At 36.7% G+C, this 19,819-nt stretch overlaps 1 protein-coding gene across 1 annotated transcript in view; it reads right to left on the reverse strand.

Annotated features, from left to right (window-relative positions):
* LOC135205748 (ankyrin repeat domain-containing protein 17-like) overlaps positions 1 to 19,819 on the reverse strand; it is a 136,399-nt gene that overhangs the window by 91,607 nt on the left and 24,973 nt on the right. Inside the window, 1 exon segment of the mRNA XM_064236864.1 lies at positions 18,076 to 18,276. Coding sequence (XP_064092934.1) covers positions 18,076 to 18,276 — 201 coding nt within the window.

Here is a 19,819-nt window from a genome sequence, read left to right on the forward strand (position 1 = left end):
TTTAAAGATGAAAGTTGCTTGCGAATTAGTTCAAATTCTTTTTCCAGGAAATCTGGGGAACAAATTCGTAAGGCTCTTAAGAATAGGTTGCTAGCTAGACCTATCTTGATGGTATTGTCATGATAGCTAAAATAGTGAATATATGAAAGTGAGAACGTGGTTTTCTGTATATGGTAAATTTGTATTCTGTCGTGTCTCTGATTATTAAAACATCAAGAAAAGGAATTTTGTTGTCTGTTTCCCATTCAACTTTAAATTTGATGCTGGGCATTTACCTACCCAAATACCTTAGCCAAATCCCTGATTAACGTCCAACAAAAGACATCGCCCAAAGACTCTGGGGTATATGAGATCCCATGCCAGGACTGTGACCAATCTTACATCGGATTTACAGGTAAATCACTTCCCCAGAGATTAATACAACACAAACGGTCAGTTAGGTATGGACAACAGAACTCGGCTATTTTCAATCATATAAATGAACATAACCATAGAATAAACTGGAATATGTCACGTGTAATTTATAGCAGCAACTGCCGGTACAAGAGTCAAATGATGGAATCGGCCTTAATAAAAGAGAAGCAGGTAATGAACATCTCAAAAGGGAATTGGACATCCGACATCGTCGACGCAGTGTTCATTCAACCAACGCTTAAGAAGATTAAAGGAAGATTATCAGCGGGGGTGACCTAAATTGGCTTACTTGTGGACGAATCTCTTGGTATAAATACCACCTTTTCTGTAAACTTTTCTCATTCATATACCTGAAGAGAGAGACAGCAGTCTCTGAAATACAGTACTTTTCTCTCTACATTTTGGTGTTTTTATGGGCTCCTTTTATTAGATGGAATTCTGTTGTTACAGAACACTTTTACCAGTCATATATATATATATATCTATATATATATATATATATATATATATATATATATATATATAATAAAGATAATTAATTAGGAATTTAAACAATTTCAGGCCAATTACCAAATCAACACAAAACCTCAAGGGGTGCACCAACTGCCAAATTTAGTTATTACAGGCAGTCACTGGTAATCAGCAGCCTTGGTTATAAGCGATCTGATTTATGGTGCTTGTCTAGTGACAACAATAACTGAATCTTCAGTGCTGATTCCCGGTTATTGGCACTATTACCAACGATCTTTGGTTATTGTCAAGCCGTTGGGAACAGAACCCCACCAATAACTGATGACTGCCTCCGGTTATCAGTGGGGTTCTGCTCTCGGTAGGGTGCTGATAAGGAAAAACTGCCATTAACCCTTATGGAGCCAAGTTTTGGTTAATGGTGCCTCTATCAGGTATGTCATGGCGCCATAAACCGCCGATTTTTATGTGGTAGACAAGCGTCATAAAACCATTGCACCATTAAGAGTCTGGCGAAAACCAAGGTCTGCCTGTATCCAGTTTTCACTTTTTTGTCTAAATAAAGATATCCTGAATGGCACTGCGTAAACCATTAACTGTAAAAAGACTTAAAAAACATGTATGAATAAATCTGGATAGGATCTAGTTATGTACAGTGGTCCCCCCGTATTCGGCAGGGGGATGCGTACCAGACACCCCCCCTATGAATAGTTTAGAATCCACGTAATGTTTGGAACCGCCTATAAAAATGCTAAAACAGCCTATTTGTTAGTTTACAACTCAAGTAAAACCACTAAAATTTTTCCTACATGGTTTTTTTTAATAGTTTTATCACAAAAAGTGCATTTATGATGAGATTCATAAAAAACCAGGAATTTGTGGATATTTATCATAGAAAAATACTGCGAATGCGGGAATTTTCCGCGAGTAATGCAGGGAAACGTTCCCGAGAGAAATCCGCGAATGTGTGAGTCCGCGAATCTGGAGAACGCGAATACGAGGGGGTCCACTGTATACACTGTTTTGGACTTTATTTAAATATACCTTGAAATGATATAGCTAAAGAAATGTTTAGATTGGTTCCTGGACAATTCTGTTCATCGCTTCTATGGCAGTGAACAAGAACAAGAACAACAAGAACAAAATAAATAAAACAAAATAAACTTGTAAGTCTGTATGAATAATCCTAGATAGAATAAGGTTTGAGTTATAAGTACTACACTGTTTTGAATGAAAATAAACAGGTATCTTGAAATGTTATTGCTAAATTAATGTTTGGACTGGTTCATGGACAATTTTGTTCATCCCTTGTGTGGCACTGTGGAGGACAAATTGTAAAAAAAGCCTGTACAAAAAATAAGTAAAAAATTGTGTTATAGAAAAGTTATAATGATATAGGGATAACTCACTCAATGTCCTGATTCTCTCATGATCTTGAAAGTCCTGAAATTGTTTTGTTTTGCCATTTTCTCATAACATATTTTTATGACCAAACGAGATTTTATGTATACTAACCAAGTAATTATATATGTAGCTATAGTTTCACGATCCATCAGCACTTGTTTATGTCCTTTATTTCCAGGTGAGGGAAGGAGGGAGGGCTTAGATTATGTAAATTACTTGGCAAGTATGCATAAAATCTTACTTTATAAATATAAAATTTTTAAGTAAGTATGCAACTTCCCAAGTAATTACATAGCTGAATCTCAAATTAAAGGAGGTGGGACACTAATACACAAGGATTCAATTCATACAAGGAATGAGATGAACAAATACAAAATATTGCTAGCATTTAGTTAAAACACTTGTTGGTCCCTTACCTGTTAAGAGCACCGCAAAAGATAATTACTGCCTCTGGATGGTCGTCATCTTAACTTGTAGACATGGCAGTATAGCCAGACATCATCTACTAAAGCGGGATCCACAGCCGCTAATGAAAAGCAAGGATACACAAAATGCCCCTGCCAAGGGTTCAGTACCAACACACATTGAAAATACCAGAATAAATATAGTTGCTGAAAATACCAGTGTGAATATAGTTACCAACAACAAATATTCAAAACCTAACAACCAACCATTAAAAGGACTGGTGGGTACTCCAAGTAATTAGTGCCCCCCCCCCAAACCCCCTTCCCTTGTGACAACTTTCATCAAGCTTGTTGCTTGTTTGTTTGTATGGTGTTTTTACATTGCATAGAACCAATGGTTATTCAGCAACGGGACCAACGGCTTTACGTCACTTCCAAACCATGTCAAGAGTGAACTTCTATCACCAGAAATACACATCTATCACTCGTCAAAGGAATGGCCGAGAATTGAACTCACAGCCCCGAGGTGGCATACCAACGTCATACTGACCACGTCACCAAGGCGCCCTTCATCAAGGTGAAGAGAACAAAGGTTAGGAAGAAGAGACTTCGTATGCACCCTCACCCACCACTGTGCCAACCTCTAAAACTAACCTAAGGTAGCGCAATTCTCATAAATTGTCTCAATATTGGGCAAGTAACGGGAAGCAAAAACTTACTTGCATTTCCAATATGTAGCATGAACTATTTATGTCAGAGAGAGGTTGCATTGAAAAGTGTGTGTCAGAGAGAGGTTGCATTGAAAAGAGAGTGAAGTAGCAACAGCTCCCACTTCATGAGCTTTCACTCTCACAGCATTAAGGTCTGATTCATTAATTTGCGAGTGAGCTTCCGCTATGAGGTTCCTCAGACAAAAGGCAAGGCAGTCTTGGCAAGAGGTATTGAAGGGTTTTTAACAGAATACCACAGGTGATCAGAATTAACACGCATCTTCGTATGAAAATGATAATACTTTAAGGCTCTGAATGAACATTAAGGTCCTCTCCTCTTCTTCTAGGCCTATCAAGTCTTAAAGGTTTTATTCATGAAAGAACAAGGCCATGATTTGGAAGGTAACTCATTTTTTGCTAAGAAACATTGAGTAAATGAACATACTGCATTAACCTGGGAAAAACCGACCTTTTTATCTATTGCATGCACTTCACTTTTTTGGCAGTGGATAAAACTACCAGAAATTAACATTTTCTTGTGAGATCTCTGAAAAATAAAGAATTAAGAGGCTCAAAATGTGGCACTGAAAGCCATTAAGAACCACATCTAGGTTACAAGATAAAACTTTACTCTATTGCTTTGTCATGTCAAAAGATATTATGAGATCTGATAGACCTTTGTTGGTCAAAAGGTCAACTCCTCTATGCTTAAAAATAGAAGTCAGCATAGCCCCATATCCATTAAGTATGTAGACAATGCCCTCAAGGATCTGACAGACTGCCCACTTTGCTTGATAAACATTACAGGATGACTGCCTTCTGCATTGTGCAATAACTTTTGCAGCTGGGCTTGAAAAGCTTTTCGCTTGCAGGAGTCTCCTGACAGTCTGAATGCAGTCAGAGCAAGAGTGGACTGTCCTTGGTGATACCGTCTGAAGTGGGGTTGACTGAGCGGACTGGTTTTTTGTGGAGAGACTTGGGAAGTCTGAGTAATTTCAAGAGATCTGGAAACCATTCGTGAGTCGGCCATTATGGAGCAGTTGTGTTGTCAGAGTCGACTGTTATTACTTTGTTGCGAATCTCTGTTGAGATGGCTTTTAATCCCCTATGGATGGCTACCAATTCCATTACATTTATGTGCCAGCTCTTTTGTTCCACATTCCAAACTCCTACAACTTCCCTGTCTCCCAGGAGAGCTTCCTAACCTAGGTCTGGGGCGTTTAAATAAAACACTAGGTCGGGGCTCAGAGGAAAGGAATTTCCTTTCTGAAAGTCGTAATCTTGAATTCCACCACTGGGAAAAGGAACAAATCTGCGTGCTTCTTCCGATTCCATTTAATTCTGAGAAAAAATTGCAAGTTTCACATGAGCAACTGCCCCAGTCACAAATTGTTCTATGGGTGCAAGTTCCTTCGCCAAGCAAGGCTGACGGGAGAGAAACTTATCTTCGAAGGCATGAGTCGATCCTTTTGGGAGAGGGAAAAACCTAAGTAGTTAGAGAGTTGATCCTCATCCCCTAATATGCTATCGCTTGACAAGAGAATAATTAAGATTTTCCTAAATTTATTACAAGGCCTAGGACTTGGGGCTAAGGCAAGGGTTTTCTTCAGGTCCTCCATACATTTCAACTTTTTTTTTTTTTTTTTTTTTTTTTTTTTTTTTTTTTTTAAGCAAACAAACCAGTCACCGAGGCATAGAGAAATCTTCCCACCTATTAGGTGTAGCCACATTGCAAGGTGCCGATAACAGTTATATGGGGGTGGTGGGGTGTTTGTCTTGTACGCACACCCCACTTACAGGAGGTTCACTGTCCACTCCTTACTTTTACGAGCTAAGCTCCTTCAGACCAGCCCCAGAAGCTCATTACTTCAAAAACATGTTAAGTGTTTCTCAGAAGATGATCTAGCTCAGAAGTCAAAAACATAATTTTGGCAGTATTGAAAGCAGACCTCCCGGTAGAGTTGATAAGGCTAAAGAAATTCCCCCGGGTTCCCCCGGGGAGGAGACAATCTCTCAGGGAAAGAGCTTCCCCTGTCAAGTATGAATGATACCCCCTAGCAGACAGCTTTGAAGGAGGGAAACCAAAGTTAATTGTCCCTTCTCCGAAAGTCTCACTTCCATTTCTTTCAAAGGCCTTCTTGGCTGACAAGGAAAATACCAACTTCAGAAGTTTAGAGTCCCTCTCTACCTGACTATCCATCTGGTAAGTAGAAGCCCGGGAAGCTGGAACGGCTGGCGAAAAGAAACTTGAAATTCCCTAACAAATAGCTAAGTAAAGAAGAATACACTGTAGGAGTTTCCTTTTCTACTTCCTACTCTTTTTCCTCCAAACAGACAGGAGACAAGTTGAATGGGAGTGAGCAGGCACTGGGTTTTTTTTTAAACAAACCAAAATACTACCTAGCTTCTGCTGGATGTCCATCATAGAAGGGTCAACGAAAGTACAGCTGACCAACGAAGGGCAGGAGGAGTACCCGGCACCAACGGATGCTCAGATACTGTCCTTGGTGTAGGAACACCCATTGGTGCGACACTGGATCATTCTAGGGAAGATTTTCTAGAGGAGGAAGAACTTCTGGATGAAGGAAGCTTTCCTGGCACAGACTGTCCTTCCATATAAGGAACACTTGGGGAGAATCTCTCGGGACTGTCCCAGAAACTACAAGATGGGCAATGGTCTGCAGGAAGATCACAAGCCTTCTTAGAAAGAACAGGAGAGTGCGAATCAGTCCTTGCTCATCTTTTCAAAGAACAAGATTCATCCGGAAAGTACCATTGACACCTAGGCATCAATTCCTCAGGGCTAGACACACTCCAGGAAAGACAAGATACCTCCTTAGAGATGCCTTTCCAGTAGCGCTCTGTCAAGATCTGGGATACGACAACAGGATTGAACGAGAGAAGACTACCCGTGGGCAGACCCCACTGACCTCCCTTGGGATACCAGTATGACTTCTCCCAGGTTTAGGGGGGAGTATGCCAGGGACCTTTGCTTAGAAGAATCAGTGGGATGTGCAACCACTTGCACTTTCATCACCTTTACCTATATGTCCATGAGAACTTTGAAACTCTCAATGTTCTGTGACCTACAACATCATAGGAAATTTCATATCTACTAGCGATTTGAGGCTGGTAACGGGATCAGGTTCAGGTGCGAGGGAGCCAGGGTTAGGATCAGGTTGTACAACTTGAGACAAGGGAACAGGTGTAACAGAAGAATAAATACATATATCAACGTCTCCCTGACTAGCTAAGGGCTTCCTACCACTAGCCCTTATAAGCCACTTTCTTCTCTCTATCTCTTTCAAGATTATTCATACAAGTCTTTAAAGTATTCCATACCTTACCCTCCTAATTCACACATTTGTGACAAGTTAATTGAGGCGAACAAATCTAACCCCGACAACTAGTGCAAATGGAATGCAGATCATAAATATTAAGTGGCCTAGTATTACAGCAATACCTAATACTTTGAGTACTAGTATCAGACATCACTGGCTACTAATGTAAACAGTGCAAGTTTAATTGAGACAAAACCAAGTCAAATTCGTAATACTAGATTCCTGGTAGTAATTAATCAATGACGAAATGGCCACCAAAGGTAAGAGTACATCACCAAATGCCAATCTTCCCAAACTCAAAATTCCGCTGCTGCTAACCACTGTTACGGTCATCAGCTGGCAAAAACAACTGATTTGCTTTCCTGGGTTGGTTCCTCTCTACCTCAGTAGTGGGTGGGGTGGTCGCCTACCCAACCAAAATAAGTGCTACTGCAAATTTTCAAATTTCTAGCTGCCAATGGATAGTGAAACTATAGCTATGTAATTACTTGGTAAGTTGCATAAATAATATTAATTTTTCAAAACTAAAAGCCTACTTTTCCAAGAAGACAAACAAATTCAATGAAACTTTTGCTGAAACAAATTCAATGAAACTTTTGCTGAGTTAGAGTAACTATCTTTTATTTTGTTCAGTAAAATTTCTTTTCTGTGCAACTCTTATTTTTGCTTATTATTTTTGAAAAGTGATGACATGATTGTTTCTACTGCAAAACAAACTTAGAAGTTGAATTTCTAAATTTCAAAAAGAGAGATTTTCTTTATTAGTCGTAGAGGTTTTGGCAAAAATTTGAAGCAAATCCCTTCCAATTATATGGCAGAAACAGTCAGTTACTTTACAACGGCATCTTATGGCATCGACGGTCTCATTAAAGGTAAACATAACCATGAAATAAAAAAACTTGAAAATTAACATTTTTTTGTTTTCCCAAAACCTGTATTTTAATGTAAAGATTTATTTATCACGGGTTGGTACATGAAATTCAAATTGCAATTAGTAATTCATCTCCTGAAGATAAAAGGATAAATGTAATTTATCTGAAGCATTGGCTAAATAAACTGTACAAATCTGAAGCGAATTACTACAATCACAAGCTCAACATTCCAATTTATATAGTAATGAGGGTTTACCTTGCTGACAAACCCCTTCACCAAAATAGATGAAAACACTAATATGTACATATCACCAAAACACTTTACACATGATAGTTCTTTACATGATAAAGTGAATGCATTCTTTCTTCCTTGAAAACTTAAACAATTTAAGGGAGTCAAAGGGTTTTTGTGAACATAATTTTGAATATTGAAAGGTTTCACAAAACCAGAAAAGTCAGAGACAAAATCAAGTTGCCTAAGCCCCAGACTATTAAGTGAAAATTGTAAGATCCATCAGTTTGAGACAATATGAACACTATCAAACTACTTTTTATAAGCACAGGCACAATCAAGTTATCAATGGCCCAACCTTAATGAAGAACTATGATTTTTTATGAGATTTTGCTGATAGAAAGAGATAAAAGCATCAGTGACCATCATTTATTGCAGCCCTGAAGGATGCTGCAATCACAATAGCAGAAGGCAGGTCAACCCAGGTCACACCCCACGACCAAGGTAAAGCGATATGATTTTGTTTTTCAGACAATTCAATTACAGGCAAAGTTAGGTTAGAGCAGATTAATCCATAAATGAAACCATAGCTTTGTATACATGTTGGAACAAATGACATTTTGCATCATTTATCAGTTTCAATCTGAATATACGTATTCATACAGTTCCTCTAATTCAGGATTGTATCATCATATGGTAAAAAAGTGTAAAAGTAATTTTAGTACATGTATAATGTGTTAGCCCAATCTATCACAATGACAAACTGAAAAAGTTTTCAAAACTGTTTGGGAGTAATGCCTACAACAGAGGATGATCTTCAATATATGAATAACTTTTTTTCAAACTTCAAGAATGTTTTCAGTAACATTTAGGCAAAAAAACATGTATATTTAATTTGCAAAGTATTTTGTAAATTAAAACTGTCACCTTTTTATTTTCAGGTCTTAAATTATATAATTACATATTTGTGACATTTACTTCTCCAAGCATATGATTAAGAACATTTATCTATCTTGCTATTGCAGCTGGAATTTCTTTGGGCATGTGCAGTGATGGAGTGGTGAAGGACACTATAAAGATCTCTCTTTTCTGGCATTTGGATTTTCTTGATCAAGTCCACTACAAAAAGGAAGACCTATAAATAGTGTGACTAATTTTTTTGACAATGCAATGCCATGAGAAAACAAGAGGGACAAGGAGCTTGTTCCAACAGATAAAACTATACTATTAGGATTGTTAGAGGTTCCAATCTTGGAGCCCCTGTGGTTTCCCTAATTACTCCCAGCTCAAAATTATAAGATAAACCTACTTGAGATACAGTGGACCTCAAGCCCTTATTGTCTTGACTGTAGGACTCTTCGCTGTCTAAGGTAAAGCACAATGTCAAATACCTACTGAAAGGTACTGACTGGATTAATCAGTTCCTGTTAGCCTGGTAGCAATGACTGTTGACTTGCTGCATGGCCAAATAACCATTTTACCTATTTCATTTCAAGGGCCCCTTTCTCCTGCATCTGATACTCATCCGAGATACTGCTGGATAATCTCCAAGCATAAAGCCCATGTCTACAGACTCACGTGAAACCTGCTGAAAAGTAATTGCTGGCTTTCAGCCTGAGATTCATTGGCTAATCTACAAGGGAATAGAATCTACAACCACTCCTGACTTTTGGCTAGAGGAGATAAACAGTGGTTATGTCCTTGGCTCCAAAACACTCCCTAACTATTAGGGTATTACGATGGATTAGCTGAAAATTCCATATTGTCCCAGGGAAGTATGAAGGCATACAACCACACAAAATATTGCACCAGTTTCCTTAGTTTTCCAGATAAAATGCATATAAAAGTATTTGGCAAGAATTATCTGGCAAATATTCACCTGGCAGCGGAGGCAAAAACACCATTATTCAGTGCACAAATGACATTCCACAGAGACCGACTAACAACCTCTCAGGCCTTTGGTTATGAGTTGTCCTAGAGGAAGAGCACATGCCAGCAAAAGGCAAGCTTAGGGTTGCCACTTTGAGCTCAGAAAAATATAGAACAGAGTTGTATAAGGAGAGAAAGTTATGGCAAGCGGAGCGAGCCCTTTGAGCTGGGGGGATTTGGCACTGTGAGGCTGCCCCCAAATAATCTTTTAAGTACGTCCTATTTCTGGAGCATTCTGAGGCTATGTGCATCTAACATAAGGGTGAGGAAGACATGTTTCATATTTGATGAGGACAGTAAGATCACTTCTCAAGTTGTCAGTTATCAGTGAAACGATAAGTCTATAGAAATTCAAAACTAGTAAAAGATATGCTGTGACAGACAAAATAATATATGTATACCATAAAGTTTATTTAATTCCTTCAGTGCTGCAAGATTGACAAAAAAAATATGCTCATGTAATTTTACAATAATGATGTTCATACAGCCAAATTCAGAACAAATGGCTTTCTGTATTGGTTCAATACAGAAACCAATCTCTCTCTCTTCAATAAAAAACGAATCTGCATTTTACAGAAAGGGTGGCAACCCTAGGCTGGCTTAATCTAAATCACATGAACAAATTCCTCATTAATGTATATCATGCAGGCAATCAGTATCCTGGTAGCCAAACTATTTTAACATTCAATTTAAGAGGTATCAAAATTAATATCTTTTGTTTGTTACTTTTTCTATAAGAGCTATGTTTTTCTCTTCTGAAGACTGCTTACACTATACTTTTCAGTTGGAAGAGTTTCATTTTAGCTCTCAAGATTTCACCACCCTTCCGTCAGGCAAACTATATAGTTGAAGGGAGCATCTACAGCATAAGACCATATTACTATAAAGTAAATGACTGTTTCTACCTTATGACTGTTGGAATTTGCTTCAAATATTTACCACTTATTCTACAACTAATAAAGAAAACTATCTCATGGGGAAATTTAGGAATTCAACCTCCAGGTTATTTTTTTTAGTTAAAAAAAAAAAAGAAAAAAATGGACAAAATAAATACTTATATATATTTATACTTAGCTCTGTAAGTGTCATTGAATTTGGTTCGGTCTTCTTGGGAAGGCATTTAATTTAAAAACAAAAAGTTTTGAGAATACAGCAAAAGAGCATTTTTGGACTTTCAAGAGCATCCCAAGAGAATAAGGACATCTCGAGCTAGTTATCCCTATATCCCTACTAGTATAACCAGTTTTCTCAATGACACTACTGCTAAAGAGAATGGGATATGTTAATGGGCGACAAGTATCTTTGTAACAGTTTTGATTTTTTTTTAACATGTATTTTTACAATTTGTCATTCACAGTGCTGTACAAGCGATGAACAAAATTGTTCTTAATATTTCAGGATATGTTTATTTCTATATAAAACTGAAAACTTAACAAAAAATTTGATATTTCCTAAAAATTTGGCATTAAGCAGGCCTTAAGCAAGGAACTTAACCCTTTAACGCCGAAGGGGTATAATAAAAATCGTCTCCCGTATGCCGGCGGGGTCTGGGAGTGAGTGCCGAAGCGGAATTTTTTTTTTTTTTTTTTTTTTTTTTTTAAGAAATCACAGCACGCTTAGTTTTCAAGATTAAGAGTTCATTTTTGGCTCCTTTTTTGTCACTGCGTGAAGTCTAGTATGCAACCATCAGAAATGAAAAAAAAAAAAATCATTATCATATATAAATAATGGGATATATGATAGCGCAAAAACAAACTTTCGTATATAATTGTATTCAAATCGCGCTGTGAGCAAAACGGTTAAAGCTAAAGTGTTAATTATTTTCCGTTGTACTGTACACTAAATTGCAATCATTTTGGTATATAACACATTGTACAATGATCAAGGCAACACAGAAAATATTATCACAAAATGATGCATGAATTCGTAACGCGCGGACGTAAAAAAAAGCGGTTTTCAAAAATTCACCATAAATCGAAATATTGTGCTAGACACTTCCAATTTGTTGCAAAATGAAGGTAATTGATTGCATATTACTAGACTGTAAGTGATGTAGCTTACAATTGCAGTTTTCGATCATTTCGGTCGAGTTAAAATTGACCAAAGGACGAATTTTTTCTATCGTTATGAAAATATTTCAAAACTGATAAAAGCTACAACCATAGGTTGTTTTTTGTTGTATCCTACATGAAATTGCACACATTTTCATATATAAAACTTTATGTAACGGTTAATTTAAAATGGTGCAAACATTACGAAAATCGGACGAAAACATTTATGATTTTTTCGGAAGTTACCGCGCGGGCGTAAGGAAATTATTTTTTTTTTTTCCATAAATTCACCATAAATAGAAATATTGTGCTAGAGACTTCCAATTTGTTGCAAAATAAAGGTAAATGATTTAATATTATTAGAATATACGAGTTTTAGCTTACAATTGCGCTTTTTGACCATTTCGGTCGAGTCAAAGTTGACCGAAGGTTGATATTTAGGCACTTACTGTTATTTATAGGAAATTATTTCAAAACTGATAAAAGCTACAACCATGGGTTATTTTTTGTTGTATTCTACATGAAATTGTGCACATTTCCCTATATAACACTTTATGTAACGGCTAATTTAAAATGGTGCAAACATTACGTCAATCGGACGAAAATTTTTTATTTTTTCGGAAGTTAACGCGCGGATGTAAGGAAATAGTTTTTTTCATAAATTCACCATAAATCAAAATATTGTGCTAGAGACTTCCAATTTGTTGCAAAATGAAGGTAAATGACTGAATATTACTAGAATATAAGAGTTTTAGCTTACAATTGCGTTTTTCGACCATTTCGGTAGAGTCAAAGTTGACCGAAGGTTGAAATTTTGGCACTTATCGTTATTTATATGAAAATATCTCAAAACTGATAAAAGCTACAACCATGAGTTGTTTTTTGTTGTATTCTACATGAAATTGCACACATTTTCATGTATAATACTCATTGTAATGGCTAATTTAAAATGGTGCAAAAATTATGTCAAAGTGACTAAATTTCTGAAATGTGTCGCTGATACTTTTTAGTGCGATAAGAAAGAAATTCTCGCTTGCGCGCCTGCGTAACGATTGTAAACAAAACAACGCCTTGATCCGCGAGCTCCCAGCATCCACCAAGGTGCGGGATTCAAAAGTTTTTGCCTAGTAGGCCTATAACTATTTTTCCGAGAATTTAAAAAAAAAAATTTATATCGACGTACCATACATCCAATCGGCACCCAACAGACAATTTATATAGACGTTTAATACGTCCAATCAGCGTTAAAGGGTTAATAAACTTACAAATCACATTTTTTATGTGTCTCTTATTTGTTAACTAAACAACATTTTGTAAACTGAAAGGTCTTTAAAAATGATCTGATATCTTCAGATATGCCAAACTAGACCCACTTCTTTTATTACTGTAAAATAACATTCTTTAAACAGAAATGGGGCATTTTACAATATTTCAACCTTAGGAGGTAATAGTACGTAATAATAGTACACATTCAGCAGATATTGTATTCTCCTTTTTGGATCTCAATTTTCATCCAGCACTACTTTCTCATGAATAATAGAACAGAATATAAAAATTAGGCCAAGGACCAAGTGCTGGAACCTATAGGGTCATTGGGCGATGCAACTGAATTTGACCGTAAAAAGGTTTTAACAGTTTAACAGGAGGAAAACCTCACAGTTGCAATATAAGCCAACTGTTAGGAGAGGGTGGAAAGTAAGATGGAAAGAGACTATGATGGTGCTTCTCATGAATAGACATTGAGATTTTCAACTTAGGTGGTAATGGCACTAATACACATTTATCAGAAACAGTATTTCAGATTTTGGATTTCAATTTTTTCCCAATTTTACTCTCATGAATAATAAAACAGAATACAAAATTTAGGGCAAAGGCCAAAGACCAAGTTCAGGCTTGAGTCGAGTCACTGGAATTCTTCACCGGAATTATTGTCTCCCCTTTCTAGGGACAAGTTCCTTCCTATAACCAAGATCATAGGCCAATTGTGGGTCACTGGGATTCTTCAAGTTATTGTCATCTCTTTCTTTGGAGAAGTTCCTCCCCATGACCAAGATCAGGGTCCAGTTGTGTCACTGGCATTCTTGAATGAAGTTGTTGTTTCATCTCTCTAAGGAAAAGTTTCTCTCAATGACCTAGATCAAGGTCCAATTGTGGGTCACCAAAATTCTTCACCAAAATTATTGCCACCTTTTTCTAGTTCTAGGGGCAATTTCCTCCCTATGACCAAGATCAGGGTCCAGTTGTGGGTCACTGGCATTCATCACCAAAGTTATTGTCTCCTCTTTCATCACAAGTTCCTTACTATAACAAACTTCCTTTCTAGGGACAAGTTCCATTCTATAGACAAGTTTAGTGTCGAGTTATGGGTCACTTCTATGGAAAAGTTCCTCACTATGACAAAGATCAGGGTCCAGTTGTGGGTCACTGGCATTCTTAAAGTTATTGTCTCTTCTGTCTAAGGGCAAGTTCCTCAAAATTACAAAATCCAGGGTCCAGTTGTGGGTCACTGGCATTCTTCACCAAAGTTATTGTCTCCTCTTTCTAAAAAAAGTTCCATCCATGACTAAGATCAGGATCCAGTTATGGGTCATGGCAATCTTCATCAAAGTTATTTTCTCCTCTTTCTATGGGCATTTCCTCAAAATGACAATGATTAGGGTCCAGAAGTGGGTCGCTGGCATTCTTCACCACAGTTACTGTCTTGTCTTTCTAGGGAAAAGTTCCTTAAAATGACCAAGTTAATAGTACAGTTGAAGGTTACTGGCATTCTTCAACGAAGTTATGTACTGCCTCCTATTTCTAAGGACAAGTTCCTAATTATGACAAAGATCAGTGTCAGTTGTGGGTCACTGGAGTTCTTCACCACAGTACTGTCTTTCTGGGAACAAGCTCCTCCCTATGACAAAGTTCAGTCGATTTGTGGGTCGCTGGCGACCTTCACCAAAATTACTGTCTCTTTCTCAAGACTAGTTCATCCCAGCTACAGTATCAAACTAAGGCCCTAATCTGCAACCTCTGAAGAGAGGTTAATAGTTAAAATTCGTAAAAATAACATTTCTCTTAGGAGCACAAGACTACTGCCACCAGGTTCTCAAAATCACAAATTTATTACAGAAAACAAAACCTTAAGGAACATGGTCAATAAGTTTTCAAAAGTTGTACCAAACACTTGAGGAGCATGGGTAAAAAGTTTTCAAAAGTAGTACCACAATAATGTATAAGGGGGAAACTACCCAGATGCTCTAATAGTAGTATTCATATTCATTCTGAAGTTCCCCCTTCTAAATCAATGAGTATTTAGTTAACCACCACCCTTTTTTTCACCACCTTATAACTTGAATTTGCATTTTAATCCTTTCCTAATTCAAACTTCGACATGAAATACAATACTTTTAAGACATGAAAGGTGCAAGTCACTGGATAAGAAAGATTAAATGTGCATTGAAATACTCAGCCCCACTGGTCCACAAAAGGGACTGCAGACACTGAAGTCATGTGTGCTAGAAATTGATAAGGTTCCAGTACAGGCAGTCCCGTTATCAGTGGACTCAGTCAATGGCATCTGGTGACATGGGGCTTGTGCTTAGTGCCAAAAAATCAGCAATTTTTGGCACCATCATGCGGAGAGGTTATCGGTGCCAAAAGTACCAATAATAATTATGGCGCCATAACATACCTAAAGGAGGCGCCATTAACCGGTTATCAGTGCCATTCACCGGATATCGGTGCCATAAATCACCAAGTTTTCGTTACTACCAGTTTTCGCTTATCAGCACCCTGCCAAGAATAGAACCCCACCCCCCCAATATCAGGGGACTGCCTGTATTATGCAATTCCCAATTTTCATACCACACCCATTCAGGTTGTTATATGAAGCTCATTTACAAAACCACTGTTTAAGTAGTACAATTTTAATATTCTTATAGTTTAATCAGATCAATGTAAATTAATGATTTATGCAATGATCAATACAGGTATATATGGCAAGACAAATATGTAATTGTTAATTTATTAAATGATCAATAAAATATGGCAAGACAAATATAATTGTTAAAAAGTTAGTCATCCTAAATTCGACATTACATATCCTAATTCTTACTCAAAACTCATGCATGGTCAAAATTCCAACATAAAAGAAAAAAAAAATCATGCGCAGATTACAGACTAACAAGGTTTAGACAGACTAATAATGGAGGCAACCCAAATTATAAAATTGTCAAAGAATCTGTTCCATCACAAATACTTATCGTAAATTTTAAAATCTTTGCTTTGTTCAGATTCTGTTCATCACAAATACTTATCGTAAATTTTAAAATCTTTGCTTTGTTCATATTCACAGATTAAAAGCATCCACCATAATATTCTGCATCCTTCCATTCATATATTGACCTTCATACATACCAGCAACCTTTCACTGTTACCCCCCTGTATACCATTCAACTTTTAGGTAAGCCTTCTCGCTCAACAAATTTATTTTATGTTGTTCGTACAGCCTAACCCACGTTGACAATCTTGTCAAAGACATCCGTACTTGCACCACCAATTCTTTTCAAATGCAGTACTCAGACAAATGATGCTAAAAATATACCAACCACCACCACCTCAATTCTATCACACAATGATTGGTCTAAACGGAAAAATTCTCCAGACAAATCATTTCTTAGATTCACCCCTACGAAATCAAACGCACTTGCCTACCCATTACCTAATTTAACAGAAAGGATGACATTATAGAATTTTACTATAACAGACAGTGCTTATCAAACTAAAATTACCTAGGTTTCTTTAAACTAAAATTACCTAGGTTCCTTTACATCAGATTCATTGAGTAATCCAACAATAACTTGCTAAATCACTGGGAAAGGTTATGGGCCAGTCAGTAAATGAAGCTATCAAGAAATTTTGCCACATCTCTACTTTCTGGACGATTTCATTTTATTTTATCAACCTAAAAGAAAAAACTTCATACCTGGTGGTCAATCAAAGGACAGCATACTGAACAAAAATACTCAAATATGTTCATTTTAATAAAACTTAAAATGTACATAATGCATAAGATTCAACTCTCACATGTGCATGTACCTAAATACAGATTATATATACATATAGTACATATATAAAATTGTGATTTTAACTGGAGCAAGTGTGCATTGTGCATGATACTGTTCATGTAAGCAAATGTATATTACACCCCTATCAATGTACCCATATGTGTGTGTAAGTACAGTAGTACTCACAAAATCCCATACAAATGAAAAATCACTCGTACACTTTGCACGTGTAGTGGATTTCATTTTTTCTTCCTGAAAAAATGTTGGGCAGTTTAGCAGACACAATCACATTCCTGACAGAAATCTCAAGACAGTCACTCTTGAATAGTTTGTCAAGTCACTATTATTTTTTTTCAAGCCTTCTTTCAAAGAAGCATTGCTCACATACAGTACACCCCACACACGAGAAACCTGAAAATGTCCTTAAACAAGCCAGGCCCCATTACCTAAAAGCAATTTGGTAGTTGATATAACGTACTATACCCGAGACTGCTGTTAAAATATTTACAATGCTTTCAAATGTGACAGGAATGTGTCCATCCGTAAATTTGTACCTGATGAGCGCCTTCATAAACCATTATCCATGGACATCCTGCTTAATACATAATTACATAATCATACCCAATACTGCTACCAACCTTAACCCCAAATCAAGAAAATTTTCAATATTATGAAATTTGTGTCTTTAACAAGTCAATAGCCTCCTTACTCCTTTTTTTCTTTTATTCACAGCAAATTGTAAAACAGTGTGACATAAGGAAATCAAGAAAAGAAAAATAAAGTATATGAAGTGTATGGAAAAAACATACATATAAAACTAAAATTCAGTAAAATGATGAATCAGATCAAGCTGAATGTATCGGAAAGGTTTTCTGCTGGAAAGTTCCAAATAACTGAAGTGAAATAGGGTTGTTTAAAATGTGATGATGAAGATGAATGATGATGATGATGATTATAGTTAGTTTGTTGTATCATGGATATGCTGTTAGTCTTACACTGACACTGAAAGGAAAACAAATTCTGTAGTAAAATTCAGCCGTTAACACAAGAACTGAAAGACGGAATATTAGTCAACCAGTTGAAAACAAGAGATCCACATTCCTTATGTTAACATTTAGATCATATGAGCCCTTCAAACTCCTCTCCTTTGTCTATTTCGATAGCAAAAAACCCTCTAGACTATGTGCAACGCATATTACCTTGACAACATCAGTGTGGCCGCCTGCACACGCATACATGAGAGGAGTGTTGCCCGATGACGATTGGGCGTTCACATCAGCATTATGGGCAATCAACAATTTGACAATTTCTACGTGCCCAGCAGACGCTCCTTCCATCAGTGGGGTGCAGTCACCCTTGATGCCTCGGTCTTCAACATTGGCACGCATGGCAAGAAGCACCTGAAGGGAACAGTCATTAATACGCCTCCTCCTCTTCCACACCGAACGAAGAGACAGAAAACCACTGCCCTTCCTGGGCACAAAATAAACGAGGAGAGTACACCATGAGAAGGGAGCCCTAATTAATTGGAAATACACAAATTTTTATGTAATACACGCAATTTGTGCATAGTAACAGCCATAATTCTCACACACATCACGCATACTGTGTAAATACACGTACTGTTTACTGTTGGTAAATATATTTAATGTGGAAAAATAACTTCAACAGAACTAGGATGATGATGGCTAAGTAGGAATCCATACTGCTTTTCAGTTCACTTCAATAAACTATGCCTTGAGGATACATGTCCAACAGAATTAAATAGCTGTCAATTTGTAATTGAAGGCCTTATTTTGTCCCCATATGGTTTCCTTTTCTGCTTTTAATAGACTGAATTTTCATTAGACATACCACAAGAAGCCTTAAAATTCAGGCAATATTTTCCACTTTAACACTTTGTTATCTGTACTACTGCAAAAGGGTCTTTCTCAAGTGAAGGAATATTCCAGGACAAAAAATGCTGTAAGACATTACTCCACAGCACCTTTAATTTATGACAATTTTTTGTAATTGCATTATTACATAGTGGTATGCTATTTTGAAAGTAAAAATCTAATATTTCTCATCAGACCACTTTTTTGGCCAAATGATGGACAACAGAAAAGTAAGTTAATCTTGGTTAAGTCTGTGTCTTAGAAATTCTTAAAAACATCACAGCAGCTTTTTTTCTCTCTCTTATCCTAGTTACATTTATTCATACTTATCCTGATGTTGGTTTTCAATCTGTTACAACTCTGCCACACTTCAAGTATCCACAGGCAAACATCATTCAATTCACTATGAAGCAAATGTTAAAGAAAGATTTAGAAAAATTCTTTCGTAGAATTTCTAAGAATGCTCTAAAAGCAAGCCAACGCACCAAATCATTTGTTCAAACACCAGGAACATTTCAGTCAGCAACCATCAAAGTTAGGGGAAGAATGATCTATCATTACTGCATACTACACAAATATAACGATTGAATCAAATGTACATTTTTAAAATGACTACCAACAGCTAACTTAATGTGATGTCTTTAACGAAAACCCCAAACTTAAAAGAATAACATACAGTACGATATTCTTTATACTGATTACTAATTCAGATGGCAACGTAATAAACAATTACTTCTGGCAAAAACTAAAAAGGAAATTGCTTAACTGTAAACCCCTTCCCTTACCACAAGCAAATGAACAGACACATATTACTAATCCTGAGAAAATAAAATGTATTTAAGGCACTTATTCAGTTATATCAGCTAATAAATTTTACCCATAAGAACAAAATCGTCTTTTACTATCAACATTGTAGTTGAGCTCCACAAAACAATCATTAAATTACAAAGAAAAATATTTAACATATAATATACTTAAGTGATGTTCTAATACTGCCACTGTAAGACATAAGACAACATTTCAAATTGAAATTTTAAACAAAACGTGCCACTGTTATATCTAGGAC

This window comes from Macrobrachium nipponense, chromosome 24 (genome assembly GCF_015104395.2).
Source record: "Macrobrachium nipponense isolate FS-2020 chromosome 24, ASM1510439v2, whole genome shotgun sequence".
Taxonomy (NCBI): domain Eukaryota; kingdom Metazoa; phylum Arthropoda; class Malacostraca; order Decapoda; family Palaemonidae; genus Macrobrachium; species Macrobrachium nipponense.